Source organism: Capricornis sumatraensis, chromosome 20 (assembly GCF_032405125.1).
Source record: "Capricornis sumatraensis isolate serow.1 chromosome 20, serow.2, whole genome shotgun sequence".
In the NCBI taxonomy this organism is placed as follows: domain Eukaryota; kingdom Metazoa; phylum Chordata; class Mammalia; order Artiodactyla; family Bovidae; genus Capricornis; species Capricornis sumatraensis.
The window spans coordinates 14,240,970-14,258,737 of NC_091088.1; the positions used below are offsets into that span (position 1 = coordinate 14,240,970).

The window sequence follows — 17,768 nt, forward strand, 5'->3', positions numbered from 1 at the left end:
ACACTGCATAGATGATTTTGGAAAGCCGTTAACAGTGGTTCCTCCTGTAATAAGAGGTATGAGTGGGTGGGAATGAGACGTTAATTTCTGCTGTCGATTCAGTTCTACTACTCTATCAAAACAAGCCAAACAACCAACCTTTAAGATGTGTTGCCTTAAACATTACTCACTGCGGAGGGCTGTGGGGAATGCAGCCCCATCTTAACCCTCTCCCTCAATAAAAAGAAACATTTAAATGACCGGCAGACACAGGTCCTCACTACAAATAGGGAATGGCTTTTAGGGGAGGATGATGAACAGGGCAGACTGGCAAGGGACGGAAAGATTTCCTCCCACTGGAAATCTTTAAAAACACTCGCTCGTCCCAAGCCTTGTACACGGCTGAGTGAAGAAGATGGATGTGGGGATTCATTACTCCTTTGTGTCTTTTGGGCTCAGGAATATTTAAGGGACTGAAACCACAGCTGTAGAGGGTCTGAATTCAGTGTGCAGTGCTCTGTGGGCTTTGATTCTTCTGAGTCATCTGCATTTCTAGGGGGCAGGCATTTTTAACTTCATTTCTCCGGCTGGACCTGGCAGTCAAGGCTGTGTTCTGCAACCCCGCTCCCCAACCATCAGGTGGGGGGTGGGGGGGGAACCTCTGGCTTCCAGAAAGGAAGTCAGCCCCCCAGCACGGGGCCCTGACCTCTCTGCTCCATGCACTGGGCACGTGATCCCTGGGTACTGCAGGAAAAGCAGAGATCTGATGTGAACTGGTTTGTTTTTTCGACCTGCAGGATTTAGATCTGTGCCTCTGAAGAACGGCTACAGTGAAGACATTGAGCTGGCGTCCCTCCTGGTTTTCTGTGAGATGCGGCCAGTCCTGGTGAGTGGAGAAACACCAGTAGGGGCTCGCAGAGCCACGTCTGCGGCGGGGGTGAGGTGGGGACAACCACTGAGTGTGGCTGAAGGACTTTGAACACATGTGAGAATCACCTAGCCACATGCGCCGCGCCGTAAAAGGAGGATTCCTTTAGCCACAGATTTCCTCCGAGGTCCTCGGGTTTCCCTTCCAGCAGCCTGTCTTCTTGCAAGATGCTGGATGGGTCTGTGAATAGGGTTGTGTCGTTGGAAAGAGGAAAGCTCTTTGGAAGTTCCGTGCTTTCATTTCAGCCAGAGCTGGGCAAGACGATGCTCTTCTGGGCGAACTTGCCCTTCTGGTGTGTTTTCCTCCACCTGGTACCCTGGTAATTCCTTCTGCAAGCGTCCCATTGAGTCTTTTTATGGCTTGTCCTGCGGAAGGAAATTCACAGACGTCAACTTCCCATAGGGAGCGGCACTCCTCTTGTGGTTCTTTCTGCTCTTGGTGGAGCCTGCCTTCTTGGTTCTTTTGGTTTGTCAAGGCCTTGAAGATGCACAGTCTATGCTGATGAACCAGTTTGGGTTGGCTTGGTGGAAAGGCCTTGGCCTATTTGAACTATGAAAGAGGATGAGATAAGGTTGGTCGGACAAAAGGTTAAGAACGCAACACCAAGCAGTGGGTAATTCAGGTTTTGAGTTTGATTATGTGTTGTCATTCTGGGGGCTTCCCTGGTAGCTCAGCGGTAAAGAACCCACCTGCAGTGCAGGAGATGCGGGTTTGATCCTTGGGTCGGGAAGATCCCCTGGAGGAGGGCATGGCACCCCACTCCGGTACTCTTGCCTGGAGAGTCTCATGGTGAGAGGAGCCTGGTGGGCTACAGTCCCTGGGGTCACAGAGAGCGGACACGCCTGAGTGACTGAGCACGTACACACGTGCTTGGTGATTCTGGAGCCTCAGAATTTTCCTGACGGCCACTCCTATAGAATGAAACCCACAAGGGCCCACGTGTGGCCACCACAGTCTCCCAGGATCCTTCCATCCCCTTCCCAGAAACCTCAGCATGGGCCAGGTGAGTCTGCGGTCACCCCAGTTCTCCTGGGATAAGCCTGGTCAGTGCTGCATGCCTCGTTTTATCACACTTTCGTTTTTTGTTTTTAAACAAATTGCAGGGTTGTGAAAAGTCTGTTGGCACCATTTTTCCAACAGCATTTGCTCTCTCTGTGTCTGGGTCACATTTTGATAATTCTCTTATTTCACATTTTTCCTTTACTGTTATATTTGTTACGGTGATCAGTGATCTTGGCTGTTAACTACTGATACTATGTCTTGTTCAGATGATGGTTAGCATTTTTTTTTTTTTAGCAGTATAGTCTTTTCAATGAAGGTAAATATGTATTTTTTAAAGACATAATTAATAGGCTATATAGTATGGTGGGAAGGTGACTCTTCTATGTACCAGGAAACCAGAAAATTTGTGTGACTTGCTTTATTGCGGCAGTCTCCCAGGTGTGTCTGGCGAGCTGAGCACATCCAGTGGGGAGGGAGATGGCAGGGATGGGGTGCCTGTGAACAGCCAGAGCCGTCACCCACATGGCAAAACCTCAGAGAGAATGCCAGGCTTTCTGCATACCTGTTTGCCTTCCGTTCAGTTTTTACAACCTTGAGAGTTTTTCACTTCAAAGCATTTTAGAAGTATCAAGACGGAAGTGGATGACAAATACAAAGCACAGTAGGTAAGGGCCAGAGAACCTCAGTGACAGTTTGTTGGTATAAAATAAGCTCATGATGATGAAATTGTCTGAAAAGGATAAAGGGATGGATAATGGAAGGTTTTCTGTTTTGAAACAAATTTTAAGTGTTAGTGTTTTAGACTCTGTCAAAGCACTGTTTATATGAAAATTATAGTTTTCCCTTGAGCCTTAAACTATGGATCAAAAAAAAAAAATCACCTTTCATGATTCTGAGTGGTAGAAATGCTTGGACAGGAAAGTTCCAAGTCCTTCCCTTCCTGGTGGTCCTTGTTGAGCATTTGTGTGCACCCTGCTCTGCACAGCTGTCATAAACAATCTGGAAGCATCGTAAAGAATTTAAATGATAGGCATCGCTGGCAGCAGGTAAAATTAGTATATTTAAAAGAAAATGTGTGTATTCAGGTTTGACCCTTGGTGAGGGAAGCTTCTGTTGGGGAGGTCCCTGAGAAGGGAGCAGGGGGGAGAAGGGGCATTGCGTGGGGTTCCCAGGGAAAAGCTGTCTGAGAAGGTGCGGGTTTCATCGCTGCTGCGGGTTCCCGAGCTTTTAACTCCATATGTCACCTGGTTGTAAGGCACTCACAGGCCCCATTGGGTGTCTCTGCCCACACTGTGACGAGGGGTGTGTTTGGGAGACCTGGGCGTTCTGGGTGCCCAAGGTCAAAAAAGCTTTGTCTGAGCAAATGATTGATCCAGCAGAGCTGAGATGGAGTTTACTCATGAAACATTGGCTGAGGTAAAGAGTTTAAAGCCCCAGAAAACTGTCAGTGAGCACATTGAGCTCTTTCTGAAGAAGCCATTTAAATGTCACAATCACGTATCAATTCTGTTACTCTGTTAGCTGTATGCATGGTTTACAAAAAGTATTTCTAACACCATTTTATTACCGCTGATGTTTAATTTGACAAGTAGGGAAAGGAAGAAGGGGGATGTTGGGAAAGCCACAAACCACCTGCGCATCACTACTGTTGGCGTTCTGGTGTCCTTCCTTTGCCTGGCCATTTTTTTGCACATGATATTTTCATAGTTGGATTCATATAATATGTATGAATATGTGCCCTTCTTCCACTTCACAAATGATGCTAATAAATTTTCCATGTTACTATGATTGTCGAAGCCATTAAATCCCCATTTCATCGGGTAGAAGTCCTTAATTCACTTAGCCTTTCTCCCACTGATGGACAGGTACATTGTTTTGTACTTTTCTTTTTTACTTTATAAATAATGAAGATCTTCATATATCATTGATTAAAAATTATTTCCTGAGGCTAGCTCCTTGTAATGGAATAACAGCTCGGGGGCGGGGGGGTGTGGGCGGGGAAAAGACCATATATTTTTGGATCCATGTCAACTTGTTCTCTGGAATAGTTTCTTTTCAGTTGTATGATCTCCAATCCTGCTGTTGATTGAAGAGGGCCTCTTTCACTCAAGTGAGCTAAACGTGTGAGATTCGGAAGCATAGGCAGGAGACAGTGTGGAACCTTGAAAGTCACCCTAATCCTCATCGATGGGCAAGGTGACCGTAGCTGGAGGGTATGCTTGAGAAGACTGGCCACCCCGGGACCTTTTAGGATGGATCCCCGGGTGGACTGGGCTGGCTGGAGCAAAGGTACAGGGGTGGGTGGCCTGGTTGGAAAGACCAGGATCTGTGCTTCCTGCTGAGGCTCAGCTGGAGCAGATGTGTGGATTCACATGTACCCCCTGGAAAAGTGCTAACGGGGTGCACACTCCTAGAGGATGAGCAGGGGGTGCTACACTCTGGACACATCAAGGCAATAGAGACAGATCTGTGGACATGCGACGTTTCAGACACAGTGTGTGTCCCACTCAAGAGGGAGCTTGATTTCATGATATCCTAGAACTGAAAATAATCAAATGTATCAGCAACACCCAGGAATTAAAATACAGCCATCCTAAAAGGTTTTAGCATTTATGCCTGTGAGGTCAGTAGGCAGAGAAAGCATCCTGGCCGGGGACAGTTAATTCTGATATTGTGATGTACAAAGGAAATGTTAAGAAACCGAAAGCAACCATTATAAGAATTGAAAAGCAAAGGAGGAAAAAAAAAAATAGAAACTTGACCAAGAGTGTAAAAATTATACAAAAGGATGAAATAAATTAAAGAAAAATATAATAATTAAAATGGAATGGATATAACATCTTTGATTAGGTGAATGGCCTGGATTCTATTAGAGAAGAAGCAAAGAAATGGAGCAGTGCGATGTTTAAAAGAAGTAAGTCTAAAGAAAGGTTACCCTCCCCCCTCCCCCCTAAAAAACCCCAAACAAACAAGAATGAAGAGTTACTGGGAAAAACTGTGAAGAAAAAGTTAATGCCAAGTAGAATTTAAGGGAGAAAGTGCTAAAGAGCATTAAGAGGGACAATATATAAGGACAGAATGTTTACAAAAAGGATGCAAAAGTCATAGATGTTTAATTAGAAACCATCATTACTGTGTTAAACATAGAAAACGAAAGCTCATACAATAAAAACGTTTACCTGACTGAAAACATCTTTCAGAATTTGGATGTCTGGTATATAAAAAAAAATCACCGAGGACAGATGATCAAACTAATGACTAACAAGTTAGATTTAAGAGAGACACACTTAGGTCCTACATGTGGGTAATGTACATTGTTTTCTTCTGCTTCTCAAACTTGATTGAGTTCTTGGTCACAAAACCTGAATAAATTATAACCTGATAAAGTTGGAAAGATAATAAGATGGAAATAAGAGGGTCAAAATATTCCCTATTTGAAAATAAGGAATTCTGAGATGAAGTAAATTAAGTAGATTACCCCAAAGTAGTAAAAACATTTTATGCCATAAGTATATTTAGGAAAGTCCTTGCCTTGAAACTGCATAGAGACTGAATATTTATTTAAAAGAAAAAAAGAGTAAAGATAAGTCAACTGAATGAAACAAATGCTGATTCATTGAAAAGATCGATTAAATAAACCCTTCACCTGCTTAATAAAAAGGAAGAAAGTAAGGGCAAAAACATACAGCAGTAAATATTGAAAGGGAGACGGAGCCCCAGAGAGTAAGATAAGTAAGTTTGGAAACCTAGGGCAAATGGGTGACTGCCTTGAAGAATGGGCTAAAATTGTGTCAGGAAGCAGTAGAGACCTTGGCTACTGAGTCCTATCGAAAATGCCTGAAGGGTAATAAAGCACCTATCAGGTAGTAGATGGTGTTAGAGCTGTATTCAATCTGGGTTTAAATAACACAATTCCAATTTTAATCTGCTGAAGTCAACAGAAAACCAGAAGTGCTGCCGTTAGCTTGTCTTGAAGTTGTAGAACTTTCACATCAAAACTGGAAATAGTATGCTTCCTCCTCCACCCATAGATCAATGTCAGTTATGAATACAGACTAAAATTCTAAAAAAAATTAGTAAGTAGTTCCCAACTATTTACTGGAAGAACAATATATTACAAGTGAAGAATGCAAGGATGATAATGTAAGGATGGTTTATCACTAGCATAGAGAGCAAAAGAGAGAGCAAAATAATACCTTTAGATACAACAAATGTAACCAATTAAAAGAAACAATATAAAGTGTGGTAAAGAGATAAAATTTTCTGCTCACAAACTATGGCTATATAGTTTTGAAAAAGGACCCCAATTTTAAGGAGACTTGTTTATTTGTTGTGTATTTATTAAGTCACTGTATTCTAGAAATAACAGTTGGAAAAATGGGATGGGAGGTAGGGACAGATGGGAAATGTCACTCATGATACTGACAAAGACTGTAACATGGTAGACGGAATTTAAATAAGAAAAGTATAGGGCCTATGGTGGAAAACCATGAAATCTTACTGGAAGACATAAACCGACCTGATAAGCAGAAATATATACCAACCCTTCCAAAATTAATGTTTGTTTGATGGAAATCAGCAGTATCAGTATAAACTCAAAATACACACACACAGGTATAGAGAAATGAACACGTTTGCATTAGTAACTATACGTATGTGCATACGTACCCAAACTCTAGAACAGCTGAGACCCCAGTAGCAACAAGCACATCCAAGCACCCACATCTTCCTTTCTAAACGTCATTCTCCAGTAGAAGAAATCAGAGCTCCGTAGACAAATAGTTACTCTGAAAGCTGGGACAGATAAACTGTGAGCCTGGATTATACTGAAATTTCAGTGGGTTGAGAAGAGATCAAGAAAGGATGGTGACACATCAAAATCCCTCAAAGGCCAAAGCTGGAGCAATTTGAGTAGCGAAATAATGATACTGGACTGTAACCCATGGACGTGGGAGTGCTTAATAATGAGACATACAGCTAAAAATAAAAGCAAGCACCCAACCAGACGGGCAGAAGATCTAAATAGACATTTCTCCAGGGAAGACATACAGATGACCAAGACACATGAAAAGATGCTCAACGTCACTAATTAGAGAAATGCAAATCAAAACCACAAAGATGCAAATCGCACCAGTCAGAATGGCCAGCATCAGAAAGTCTACAAATAGTAAATGCTGGAGAGGATGTGAAGGAAAGGAAACCCTCCTATATTGTTGGTGGGCGTGTAAACTGGTGCAGCAACTATAGAGAACAGTACGGAGCTTCCTCAAGAACTTTAAAAATAGTTACCATATGATCCTGCAATCCCACTCCTAGCCATGTATCCAGACAAAACTCTAATTCAAAAGATGCATTCACCCTTATCATATAGCAGCACTATTTACAACAGTTAAGACATGGAAGCGAATGAAATGTCCATGGACAGATGGATAAAGAAGATGACGTACACACACACACACACACACACGGAGCAGAATATTCAGTTCATTTCAGTCGCTCAGTCGTATCTGACTCTTAGTGACCCATGGACTGCAGCACGCCAGGGCTCCCTGCCCATCACCAACTCCCGGTGCTTGCTCAAACTCATGTCCATTGAGTTGGTGATGCCATCCAACCATCTCATCCTCTCTTGTCCCCTTCTCCTCCTGCCTTCAATCTTTCCCAGCATCAGGGCCTTTTCCAGCAAGTCACTTTTTTGCATCAGGTGGCCAAAGTATTGGAGTTTCAGCTTCAGCATCAGTCTTTCCAATGACTCAGCCATAAAAAAAATGAAATAATGCCATTTGTAGCAACATGGATAGACCTGGAGATTAGCACACTAAGTGAAGTCAATCAGAAAGAGAAATACCACACGATATCACTTATATGTGGAATCTAAAATATGGCACAAGTGATCCTAAGAAACAGAAAAAGAACAGACTTGTGGATGCCAAGGTGCAAAGGAGGGATGGACTGGGAGTCTGGGGTAGTGGATGCAAATTATTACATGCAGGACGGATAAACAGCAAGGTCCTGCTGTACAGCAAAGGGAACTCAATTCAATATCCTGGGATAAACCATACTGGCAAAGAATACTGAAAAGAATGCATATATAACTGAGTCTCTTGCTATACAGAAGAAATGAACATTGTAAATCAACTATACTTCCATTAAGAATAAAAAAAATAAACACTGAAAAAAAGTTCGTGCAAGATGAGGGAAATAGAAAATCACCATGGGACCACAACTGTCCAGATCTATCAGCGGATGCTAAAGTTCAGCTTTGAGAGGAACTTTACGTAAAGTGCCTTGAACTAAGAAATTTATTTGCAAAGAAAAACAGGCTGTATAGTGGATGAACCCAGCAGGTACCATGCTAACCAAAAATGATCAGTGTCACCACCAGTAATGTGTGACATCACATACCTCCCGAGAAGGCACCTCACTTCTGCGCCATTCGGGCCAAAGCTGCAGAAGCTCAAATCACGAGAAAAACGCAGGCAAACCCTTGAATGCAGGACGTTCTACAAAGCGAGTGACCGGCAGTCTTCCAAAGGGTCAAGGTCATGGACAGTGGAAGGTGGACGGGGCCCTGGGGAAAAGTCAGAGCCGGGAGGACAGGGAGCCACCGCAGCGGCGTGTGCTGCGGGGCCTGGACTGGACCGCGGACCAGAAAAAGGACATGCGTGGGAGAGCCGGTGAGAACCCAGAGGCCCTGTGCTTCAGTGACTAGCATGCTCCAATGCCGATTTCTTAGCTTCGACCAGTGTACTCTGGTTGTGCAGGATGGTAACCCTGGGGACCCTGTGCGGTCCAGGGTACGGAACGAGCTCTTCCCGCAACTTTTCTGTACGTTTATAGTGTCAACATAAAAAAATGAAAAGGTAAAAGCATTGGTGGTGGTAGGGGGGAACAAACAGAAAAGAAAACCAGAGATAGAGAATTCCATGAAGGTTTTGACACAGGTCAGATAAAACTTATTAATAACATTAACAGCTTATTAATAAGATTTCAAGGATTTTTAAACTCTAAATTCACACACACACACACACACACACACACACGCACACTCTATCTAAAACAAGGAGTAAAAGAAGATGGAAGGGTTCAAAGTGGGAATAGTAATAAAACTGCAGTGTAAACATAAATTGATATAACCTAAATGGATTTATCTCCATGGGGGAAGATAAGAGAATGTGTGCAGAAAATAGCTAAATCATTCTCTCCGAAGATAATCCCTAAAACCTGGAGAACCAAGACCTTGCAGTGTAAGCATGTTGTTTTTGTTTCTGTTAGAACTGTGGAGTTAATCACCAAAAAACAACTGCTGACCTTGGGGAGCAGGGGTCAAGGGCTGGGGGTGGTGCCCAGGAGTCAGCTGGGGTTTTTTTGGTAATCATCCTAATAGCTCTTAGTGGCTCTTTAAACTCCGTGTATATATAATTAGTAAAGACTGAAAATGCAGAACGTGAGTACATGATACACTGATGAGGAACATATGACTTATTTGAGGACACCGGCTGTGAGGTGACGAGGGGTGGGTCGGGAGCTGGTGGGTGAAGGAGAGCTTCTGAAGATGGGCTTGTGCTGCTGATGCAGACGACGTACTGGAGAAGGGAGGCAGGGCAGAGAAAGGGTGTGTCTGCTTACTTAAGAGAAGGAGAAAAGAATTTCATGGTGAAATACTGGAGGCTCGTATTGTTGAATGAGCTTCTATGATGCACGTGTTAACATTTTCTTTAGGACCTTCTCACTGGTACTCACTGATGTTTTGGGTCAGGTTTTGTTGTGCTGGCTTCATAAAAATTCCTCGGAAGCTTTTTTTCCCAGGGCAATGGCACATTCTGAATAGAACTGGAGGCAACTGCTACCTACATACAACAAACGTAAAGACACAGAAGCTTTCCCGGCCTGGGAGAGGGCAGAGGGCAGCGTGCAGACTGAGGGAGGGAGGAGCTTGCCATTCCAGGTGAACCTGCCCGGGAACGTCTTAGCACTCAAGGACAATAACGCTAACACCGCCAGCAAGCTAGAGAACTGACTCCAGTGACTCTGAAAATAAGTGAAAACAAACACTTTTTTAAAAAGAGAACCCAGTGGATACATACATTTAAAAAACTTAATCAAAAACATGTAGGAATGAAATGAACAATTAAGAAATCCCTGGAGCCTATTGTATACACAGCACAGGGAACTCTGCTCAATGTTATGTGGCAGCCTGGATGGGAGTGGGGTTTGGGGGAGAACGGATGCATGTATTAATATATGTACGGCTGAGTCCCTTTGCTGTTCACCTGAAACGACCACAACATTATTAATCACCTATACCCCAATACAAAATAAAAAGGTTAAAGTTTGGGGGGAAAAAGAAATTCCTGTAACATACAAATTGAAACTGGGGTGGGGGGAGTCTTTAAAGCTTAGTAAGTGGGAAATTCCAGAATGGGTACAGTTAAGGGAAATAATAAATGTAAAGATTGTGTTTGGGGAATTTGCTTTAATACAGCAAGACAAGAAAAATGTATTAAAAGGGAAAAAAATTAGGGTAAAATGAGAAGCTCCAACATAAAATACTTGAAATATTCAGGGTGGAGAATTTTCTAGCACTGAAGAGAAAAACATCCTCCAATATAAACACAGCAGTATAGAGACCCACATATAGGTGTTTTTCTACTGAAGTGTCAGAATGTCAGGACAGGGAGAAAATTCCAAAAGTAGAAAAGATAGATTACCTGCAAAGGGCTGACACACCACAGCAGCCGCAAGACTAAGGTGATGGCTCCGCAAGGCCTTAGACATGCCGTGGGTCTAGGTGTTCTCCATCCCAGGAGCTGCCATTCGAGAGTGAGGGGAAAATGAAGGTATTTTCAGGTGAAAAAGACTTGATTCACTGCTAATAAACTCTGCTAAAAGAATGACCATAGTAAGGAAGAAGGAATGCAATTGAAACACAGTGGTGACAAAGATATATATATGGCAAAACAGAAGTAACCGTCAACTTAGAATATAAAAACTAAGCTTCTTGGAAACAACTCAGACTCCAAAGAAAGCCAGGAAAGCATTGTCACAAAATTCTAAGAGGGAAGGGGGCAGTCCTGATTGGGAGGGGTTCACAGAGTGGATGACGCTCTACGTTTTGACTTGCTGGTGGCTCCACTGCTGTTTGCTTTATAGTTACTCACTAAACTGTATGTATGTTTTATTTACTTTCCTGAATGTTTGTTATATCACATTTATATGGACTGCTAATAACTAAATTATGTAACATCTGTAAATCCTTTGGGATTCAGAAACAGAGACGAAGGCCTCTGATTATATAAGCGTTAGCAGAAAAGATGAATTTTTGACCAACAGATCAGGCAGTCATTACATCTGTGAGGTCAAAAGCAGCTGTTTCCTGCAGGCGGAGAGAAGGTGAAGGGGCCCATCTGTGGCTGAGTGTTGCAGCGTCAGCGTGGCTCTGGCTCTGTTCCGCTTTAGGGTTAGCAGGAAGGAAGACTGGAGTCTCTGAGGAAGAGTCGACACTTAGGCAGAGTCGCCACTGACTCTTCTCAGTGCCTCACTCGGTGCGCTGCATCAGGGAGTAGGGACTGGCCATTTACCTTCACCCCTTGTGCAAAGGCAGTCAGCATTTTATTCCACTGCACCTTTGCCAGTGGCCAGAATAACTTTCACCCTCGCTCTCCCCGCCTCAGAAGTTAGAGTTCTGCCTGTTTGCTTGGGGGGATGCCCATGGCAGTCTGTTAGGTTGTTAACCTGGGAAAAATATTTCAGGCCACTGTATGGTCAGAGTCCACTTGTTGTAGAAATAAGCATCAGCAGAAGCTGACCTCTGTATATCCACGCACGCTTTGGAGGCACTGGAGTCTCTCACTTGGTCCACTGCATCGGTGGGAACAGCACTAGGCTGACCTCCTGAGTAGCCATCCCTTCAGTTCAGTCACTCAGTTGTGTCCGACTCTTTGCGACCCCATGAATCGCAGCACGCCAGGCCTCCCTGTCCATCACCAACTCCCGGAGTTCACCCAAACTCATGTCCATCGAGTCGGTGATGCCATCAGGCATCTCATCCTCTGTCGTCCCCTTCTCCTCCTGCCCCCAATCCCTCCCAGCATCAGAGTCTTTTCCAATGAGTCAACTCTTCGCATGAGGTGGCCAAAGTATTGGAGTTTCAGCTTTAGCATCAGTCCTTCCAAAGAACACCCAGGACTGATCTCCTTTAGGATGGACTGGTTGGATCTCCTGGCAGTCCAAGGGACTCTCAAGAGTCTTCTCCAACACCACAGTGCAAAAGCATCAATTCTTTGGTGCTCAGCTTTCTTCACAGTCCAAACTTTCACATCCATACATGACCACAGGAAAAACCATAGCCTTGACTAGACGGACCTTTGCTGGCAAAGTAATGTCTCTGCTTTTGAATATGCTATCTAGGTTGGTCATAACTTCCCTTCCAAGGAGTAAGCATCTTTTAATTTCATGGCTGCAATCACCATCTGCAGTGATTTTGGAGCCCCCCAAAATAAAGTCTGACACTGTTTCCACTGTTTCCCCATCTATTTCCCATGAAGTGATGGGACCAGATGCCATGATCTTCATTTTCTGAATGTTGAGCTTTAAGCCAACTTTTTCACTCTCCTCTTTCACTTTCATCAAGAGGCTTTTTAGTTCCTCTTCACTTTCTGCCAGAAGGGTGGTGTCATCTGCATATCTGAGGTGATTGATACTTCTCCCAGCAATCTTGATTCCAGCTTGTGCTTCTTCCAGCCCAGAGTTTCTCATGATGTACTCTGCATAGAAGTTAAATAAGCAGGGTGACAATATACAGCCTTGACGTACTCCAGTCTGTTGTTCCTTGTCCAGTTCTAACTGTTGCTTCCTGACCTGCATATAGATTTCTCAAGAGGCAGGTCAGGTGGTCTGGTGTTCCCATCTCTTTCAGAATTTTCCACAGTTTATTGTGATCCACATAGTCAAAGGCTTTGGCATAGTCAATAAAGCAGAAATAGATGTTTTTTCTGGAACTCTCTTGCTTTTTCCATGATCCAGCAGATGTTGGCAATTTGATCTCTGGTTCCTCTGCCTTTTCTAAAACCAGCTTGAACATCTGGAAGTTCACGGTTCACGTATTGCTGAAGCCTGGCTTGGAGAATTTTGAGCATTACTTTACTAGCATGTGAGATGAGTGCAATTGTGCAGTAGTGTGACATTCTTTGGCATTGCCTTTCTTTGGGATTGGAATGAAAAGTGACCTTTTCCAGTCCTGTGGGCACTGCTGAGTTTTCCAAATTTAGAGATCTTTAAAAGCACCATTTTTTGCTTTGAATAAGATAGGCCCTGGCTCTTCTGGGAAGATCCCAGCAGACGATCGGGTCTGCCCCGTGCTCCCTGCAGTCTCCCCTCCAGCTGGCACGTCCCCCATCTGGTTTGATGAGCCTGCCCCCCATGGCTGTCGTCCCCTCTGTTCTCCAGGAGAGCGAAGAGGAGCTGTATTCCTCCTGCCGCCAGCTGCGGAGGCGGCAAGAAGAACTGAACAACCAGCTCTTTCTGTACGACACCCACCAGAACCTGCGCAGCGCCAACCGCGATGCCCTGGTCAGAGAATTCAATGTCAACGAGAACCAGCTGCAGCTGTACCAGGAGAAGTGCAACCGCAGGTGGGTCACACTCTGCAGCCACTGTGAGGTCAGGCCTGGGCCAGGGCGGAGGGCAAGGCTCCCCTTTCAGAAAGCCTGAGCCCTGACCCCTCTTCTGTTGGCTCCATCAATTACTTATACTAAGAGCTCAAGGATCTACACCTTCCCTGAGGTGAACTGTCCTCCTGAGCATGCCCAGGTAAGAGTGAAAATAAGCAACGACCCCTACCGTTTAAGGAGCCCTTCTCGCCTCCCAAGCCTGGGCTTGTCCAGGGTCCTAAATTAAAGCAAAATCTCCCACTTCCAACAAGGGGTGCTCTGAGTTGTGCTGCAGACACGTAAGGACAGACGGCCAGGTATGCCAGAGTCCTGCTCCGCCAAAACTATCTCCAAGAAAGTGTCAGCAGTGGCCTCCCTGGACACAGCATGGAGATGCCTTCTGCATGTTGTTCTCATTTCATCTTGACTCCTGCACAACAGCAGGGACCCCAGGACAAAGACCAGTGAGGAGACAGATCTGTAGAGGTTTCTTGCCTGGGGTCCACTTCCCCAACTCTGCTGTGCATCCCCGAGTCCTAGGCTAATGGATGACAGTGAAATCTGTTTTGTTTCAGGTTAAGAGAGAAGAGAGTCAGCAACAGCAAGTTTTACTCATAGAAGCTGGGTCCATGTCTAAGCATGTTGTGTATGCATGTGAGTTTGCATGGAGGAGCATGTGCTCTGTTCAGACCCTGGGAACATGCTCACGTGTGAGGTCGTCACTCCTCCAGCCTGTCACCAAGATGACAAACCTGAAGATGACCCAATCGGCATGAATTGGGGTAACCTTTTCATCTTGGACACTTTCTTAACTTACCGACTCTAAAGAGGACCCCCAAATGTGCTCACACGAGGCCTCTCACGTTCCAAACCTCCCTGAATAAATGTAGTGAAACTCGATCAGTGACCTTCTGTGCACGAGCTGTAAAGTGAGCAGGATTCCTTCTCTGGCCTCTAAAGACCAGGTAACTGACTTCTACAGAAGATGAGCCGGGTCTGTAAGGAACTAACTCATTAGATTCTGAAAAGATCTGAACTAAAAGGCAAACGATCTCACACTGAAGGCCTCGGACTTCTCCAGGCCTGGAGAGGAGCCCCGATCCTGCCCCAGCTCAGAGCACCTGAACTCCCTCTAGTGGCTGGACCTGCCTGCAGCTGCACATGAGGGGTCGGGTGGGCTGTTCATTAGGACAGGGACTTGCTGGGTGAGTGGGGTCAAGGATGGCAATCTGGGAGCTCTCTGACTTACAGGCCTATCAGAGAGCAGAGCCCTGTGAAGGCTTGGCCAGCTTCTTAGCCCCCCTGGCCTGTCCACTCCCTGGTCTGCACAGCGACGGGGCCGTGGGCTCACTCACTGCTCACACAGGGTGAGACAGGGTGGGCTTCCTGGATGTCCCAGTTTCCTGGAGCAGTGAGCTAAGCTTTAGGGAACGACAGAAAATCTCAGGTGCAGCCACTCCCGAAGGGGCAGACCCACCAAGGACAAGGTGATACTCGTCTACATCCTGGGATGCTATTTACTGATTTGTACATGTGATGCTTTAGGAAGGCTTTTTCAACGTTAGGATAGTAGTGGGCTGGGGGTGGTCAGTAGAGGCACCACACAGAATGAATTGAGAACTGACTTAGGAGAAAAGAGGTTTACCTATGGGGGAAAAGTGATTGTGCTGGGAGGAACAAACTAGCAGTCAGCCTGGTAGATTTACTTGGATGGAACTGGGTCCTAGAAACCCACTCCCCTTATTATCCTGAGCTTAGCGTGCCTGTGTCAGTGGAAGAGTCCATTAAAGCCAGCCACGCTCTGTGTGATCAGAAGACCCCCTCCCTCCATTCCACACAAATTTACTGAGAACTTCCACACAGCAAGCAGTAAAGTCAGGGGAGACCATGTCTTTAAAATGTTAAGGAAAAATAGCCATTATCCTGGTCTCACGGAACCGCTCCACGTGCTTCTAAAGAAATGCATTTCTCTCCCATGAAGCCAGGAGGGCACACCCGATAGCAGACTGACCAAGGTGGGGTTCTTCATTAACTTCGTTATTCCCGAGTCGAAGCTGCTAGTTTATTTGGCATTGGCAACCGAGGGACGAGTATTCCTGGTGGTAAAAATGTTCAAAGCACCTTTCAAGAAAGCTCAGATGAAAAAGGCACTGAGCTGAGCGCTGCAGGGCAGGCATAGTGGCCAGTGTCCTATTAGCTGTTGGCCAGGCAGCCGGAGGAGCCTCAGCTCAAGCCGCTTTTGGCTCCATCACTTTCCCTACAAGCTCAGGTGTCGATGGCATTACCTATTTGCAGCCTGGGGTGTGTAGAGGACACAACACTTTCCCACTTCACTCCATTTAAAAGCTCAAAAGCTAAGACCTGGATCCCCTTTCCGCTTAAAATGCATTTATCTGCTACTTTGTCAAAGGAATGACGAAGTAGCAAGGTAGAAGTCAGAAGGCTCAGCATCTGTTCAGCTGCTGTGCTGTAGAATCCACACCCAGCCACATCCTCGCAGAGCGGAGTGGAGCAGAGCCGCTGAGGCGGGTGCTGACATTCTCAGCGGCACTGAGAAGAACCCTTGCCCTGAAAGCTTGGCTCCTCCTCCCAGGTGCTCCAGTGATGTCGATTCCGCATCACAGAGTATTTGCCTTGGTACCACCATTCTCCCCATAATTGGGTAACACATGAATCCGGTCATGTTGGTGTTAGGAGTCTCTCCATGAGGATGCACAGAGAGAGAAAGGGGCACAGATGACATCGCCACTCTTCCCCGAGTCTGCCTGGAAGCCATGTAACCTGAGTATAAACACCTCGCTGAGACTGTGCTTTCACAGCCACGTAAAGAGCACAGCCGATTCAGATCAAGCAGAAGAGCGACAGGAACACTGAAAGACAGCAGCAACACTGATGGAGTCAGGCCATGACTGCCTATGTGCACAACTGTCTTTATTCTACTGAATACGGGAAATGGTGAACATTAGCTATTACGTGGAAAATGAAATGGAGGAGGCTGGTTAGATCATTTGAGTTTGGGAAATTTGGGTTGGAGAAAGTTAATTTCTCTGCTGTAAACTTGCCTATTCTAATGTGCACACTGAAGAGGGTTAGACTATCACATTTCCTAAGTTTGATCTGAGAACCCTTTTGCCAAGAAACATCTTACAGGAACACATTTGAGGACCTGCTTCTCTATTAAAGACAGTGACATGATCTAATCATTTATATGCTTTACAATGTAGTTGGATCTGAACTTAAGCCAAGGCCAGTGGTTTTTAAACTGGGCCAGCCTTACCCCTAGCAGTCTATCAGAGCTTTCTAAGGAGTCACAGACTCATTTTTTCAGGGGATCAATTTTCAGATCCTCAACTTCCTGTTGCACTCTATCCAGAGATTCATCAGCATGAGAAAATGCCCTTTTTCCCCCTTACAGAAGGAAGTAGGTCTTCTCCCCACATTCAGTCTTACTGTAGAGCAGGACTCAAGGTACAATTTCAAAGCATAGTGTCTGGAAAGTGCAAGCCTCTTAACAGGCCCTCCTCCAGTGCCGGTGGTTTCCAGTTCCTTGCTTTCAACAAAACTGAAGGAATACCCAGATTTCTGAGTGTTTTAACTCCTTCTGTTCTCAGTTGTCTGTGTGAAAAAGGATCATTAGCATTTCCATTTGTAAAACTGAAAACGGAGAATAGAATTGATACTGTACCATTGCCATTCTCCCAAAGATAATAGTAATCTACACAGAGAGTAAAGAACCAAAGTAGAAGCCTTCTTTGACTCATTACATTGCCAGTGGAATTTTACTGTGTTTAGTTCTTTATTAAATGTGTACTCTGTTTATTAAACAAGCTGAGTTCAGAAGAAATTTAGAATATGTGGAGCCTTTTTAAATGATTGTGTAGGTAGGATGATGTGTGATTTTGTTACAGATATGCAGCTAAATAATATATAAGCCAAGGATAATTAAGCTACAATTTTATAAAGTAGAATAAAAATATAAATTCAATGAGTAAAAAAAATGTGGCATTTCTTACCATTAAAAATTCCCTTGTTTGTAGAATTTTTTGAAAGGATGATGGTGTCTATCACCAATTGCACTTAGAACCTTTGGCTAAATTTAAAGGGAAATGGAAATATTTTACCGGAAGATGCAGTATCTACCATGTACCGCACGCACCTTTGCAACTATTCAGGATGAAATTATTAGACATCAGTGTAGAAATGTGTAA

At 44.7% G+C, this 17,768-nt stretch overlaps 1 protein-coding gene across 1 annotated transcript in view; it reads left to right on the forward strand.

The window, feature by feature from the left end:
• The window catches only part of PLCG2 (phospholipase C gamma 2), a 151,555-nt gene extending 137,087 nt beyond the window's left edge, over positions 1–14,468 (forward strand). Inside the window, exons 31-33 of the mRNA XM_068992234.1 lie at positions 777–865; positions 13,358–13,542; positions 14,136–14,468. Coding sequence (XP_068848335.1) covers positions 777–865; positions 13,358–13,542; positions 14,136–14,178 — 317 coding nt within the window. The 3' untranslated portion in view covers positions 14,179–14,468. The remainder of the gene's footprint in view (positions 1–776; positions 866–13,357; positions 13,543–14,135) is intronic.
• The last annotated feature ends 3,300 nt before the right edge of the window (positions 14,469–17,768 follow it).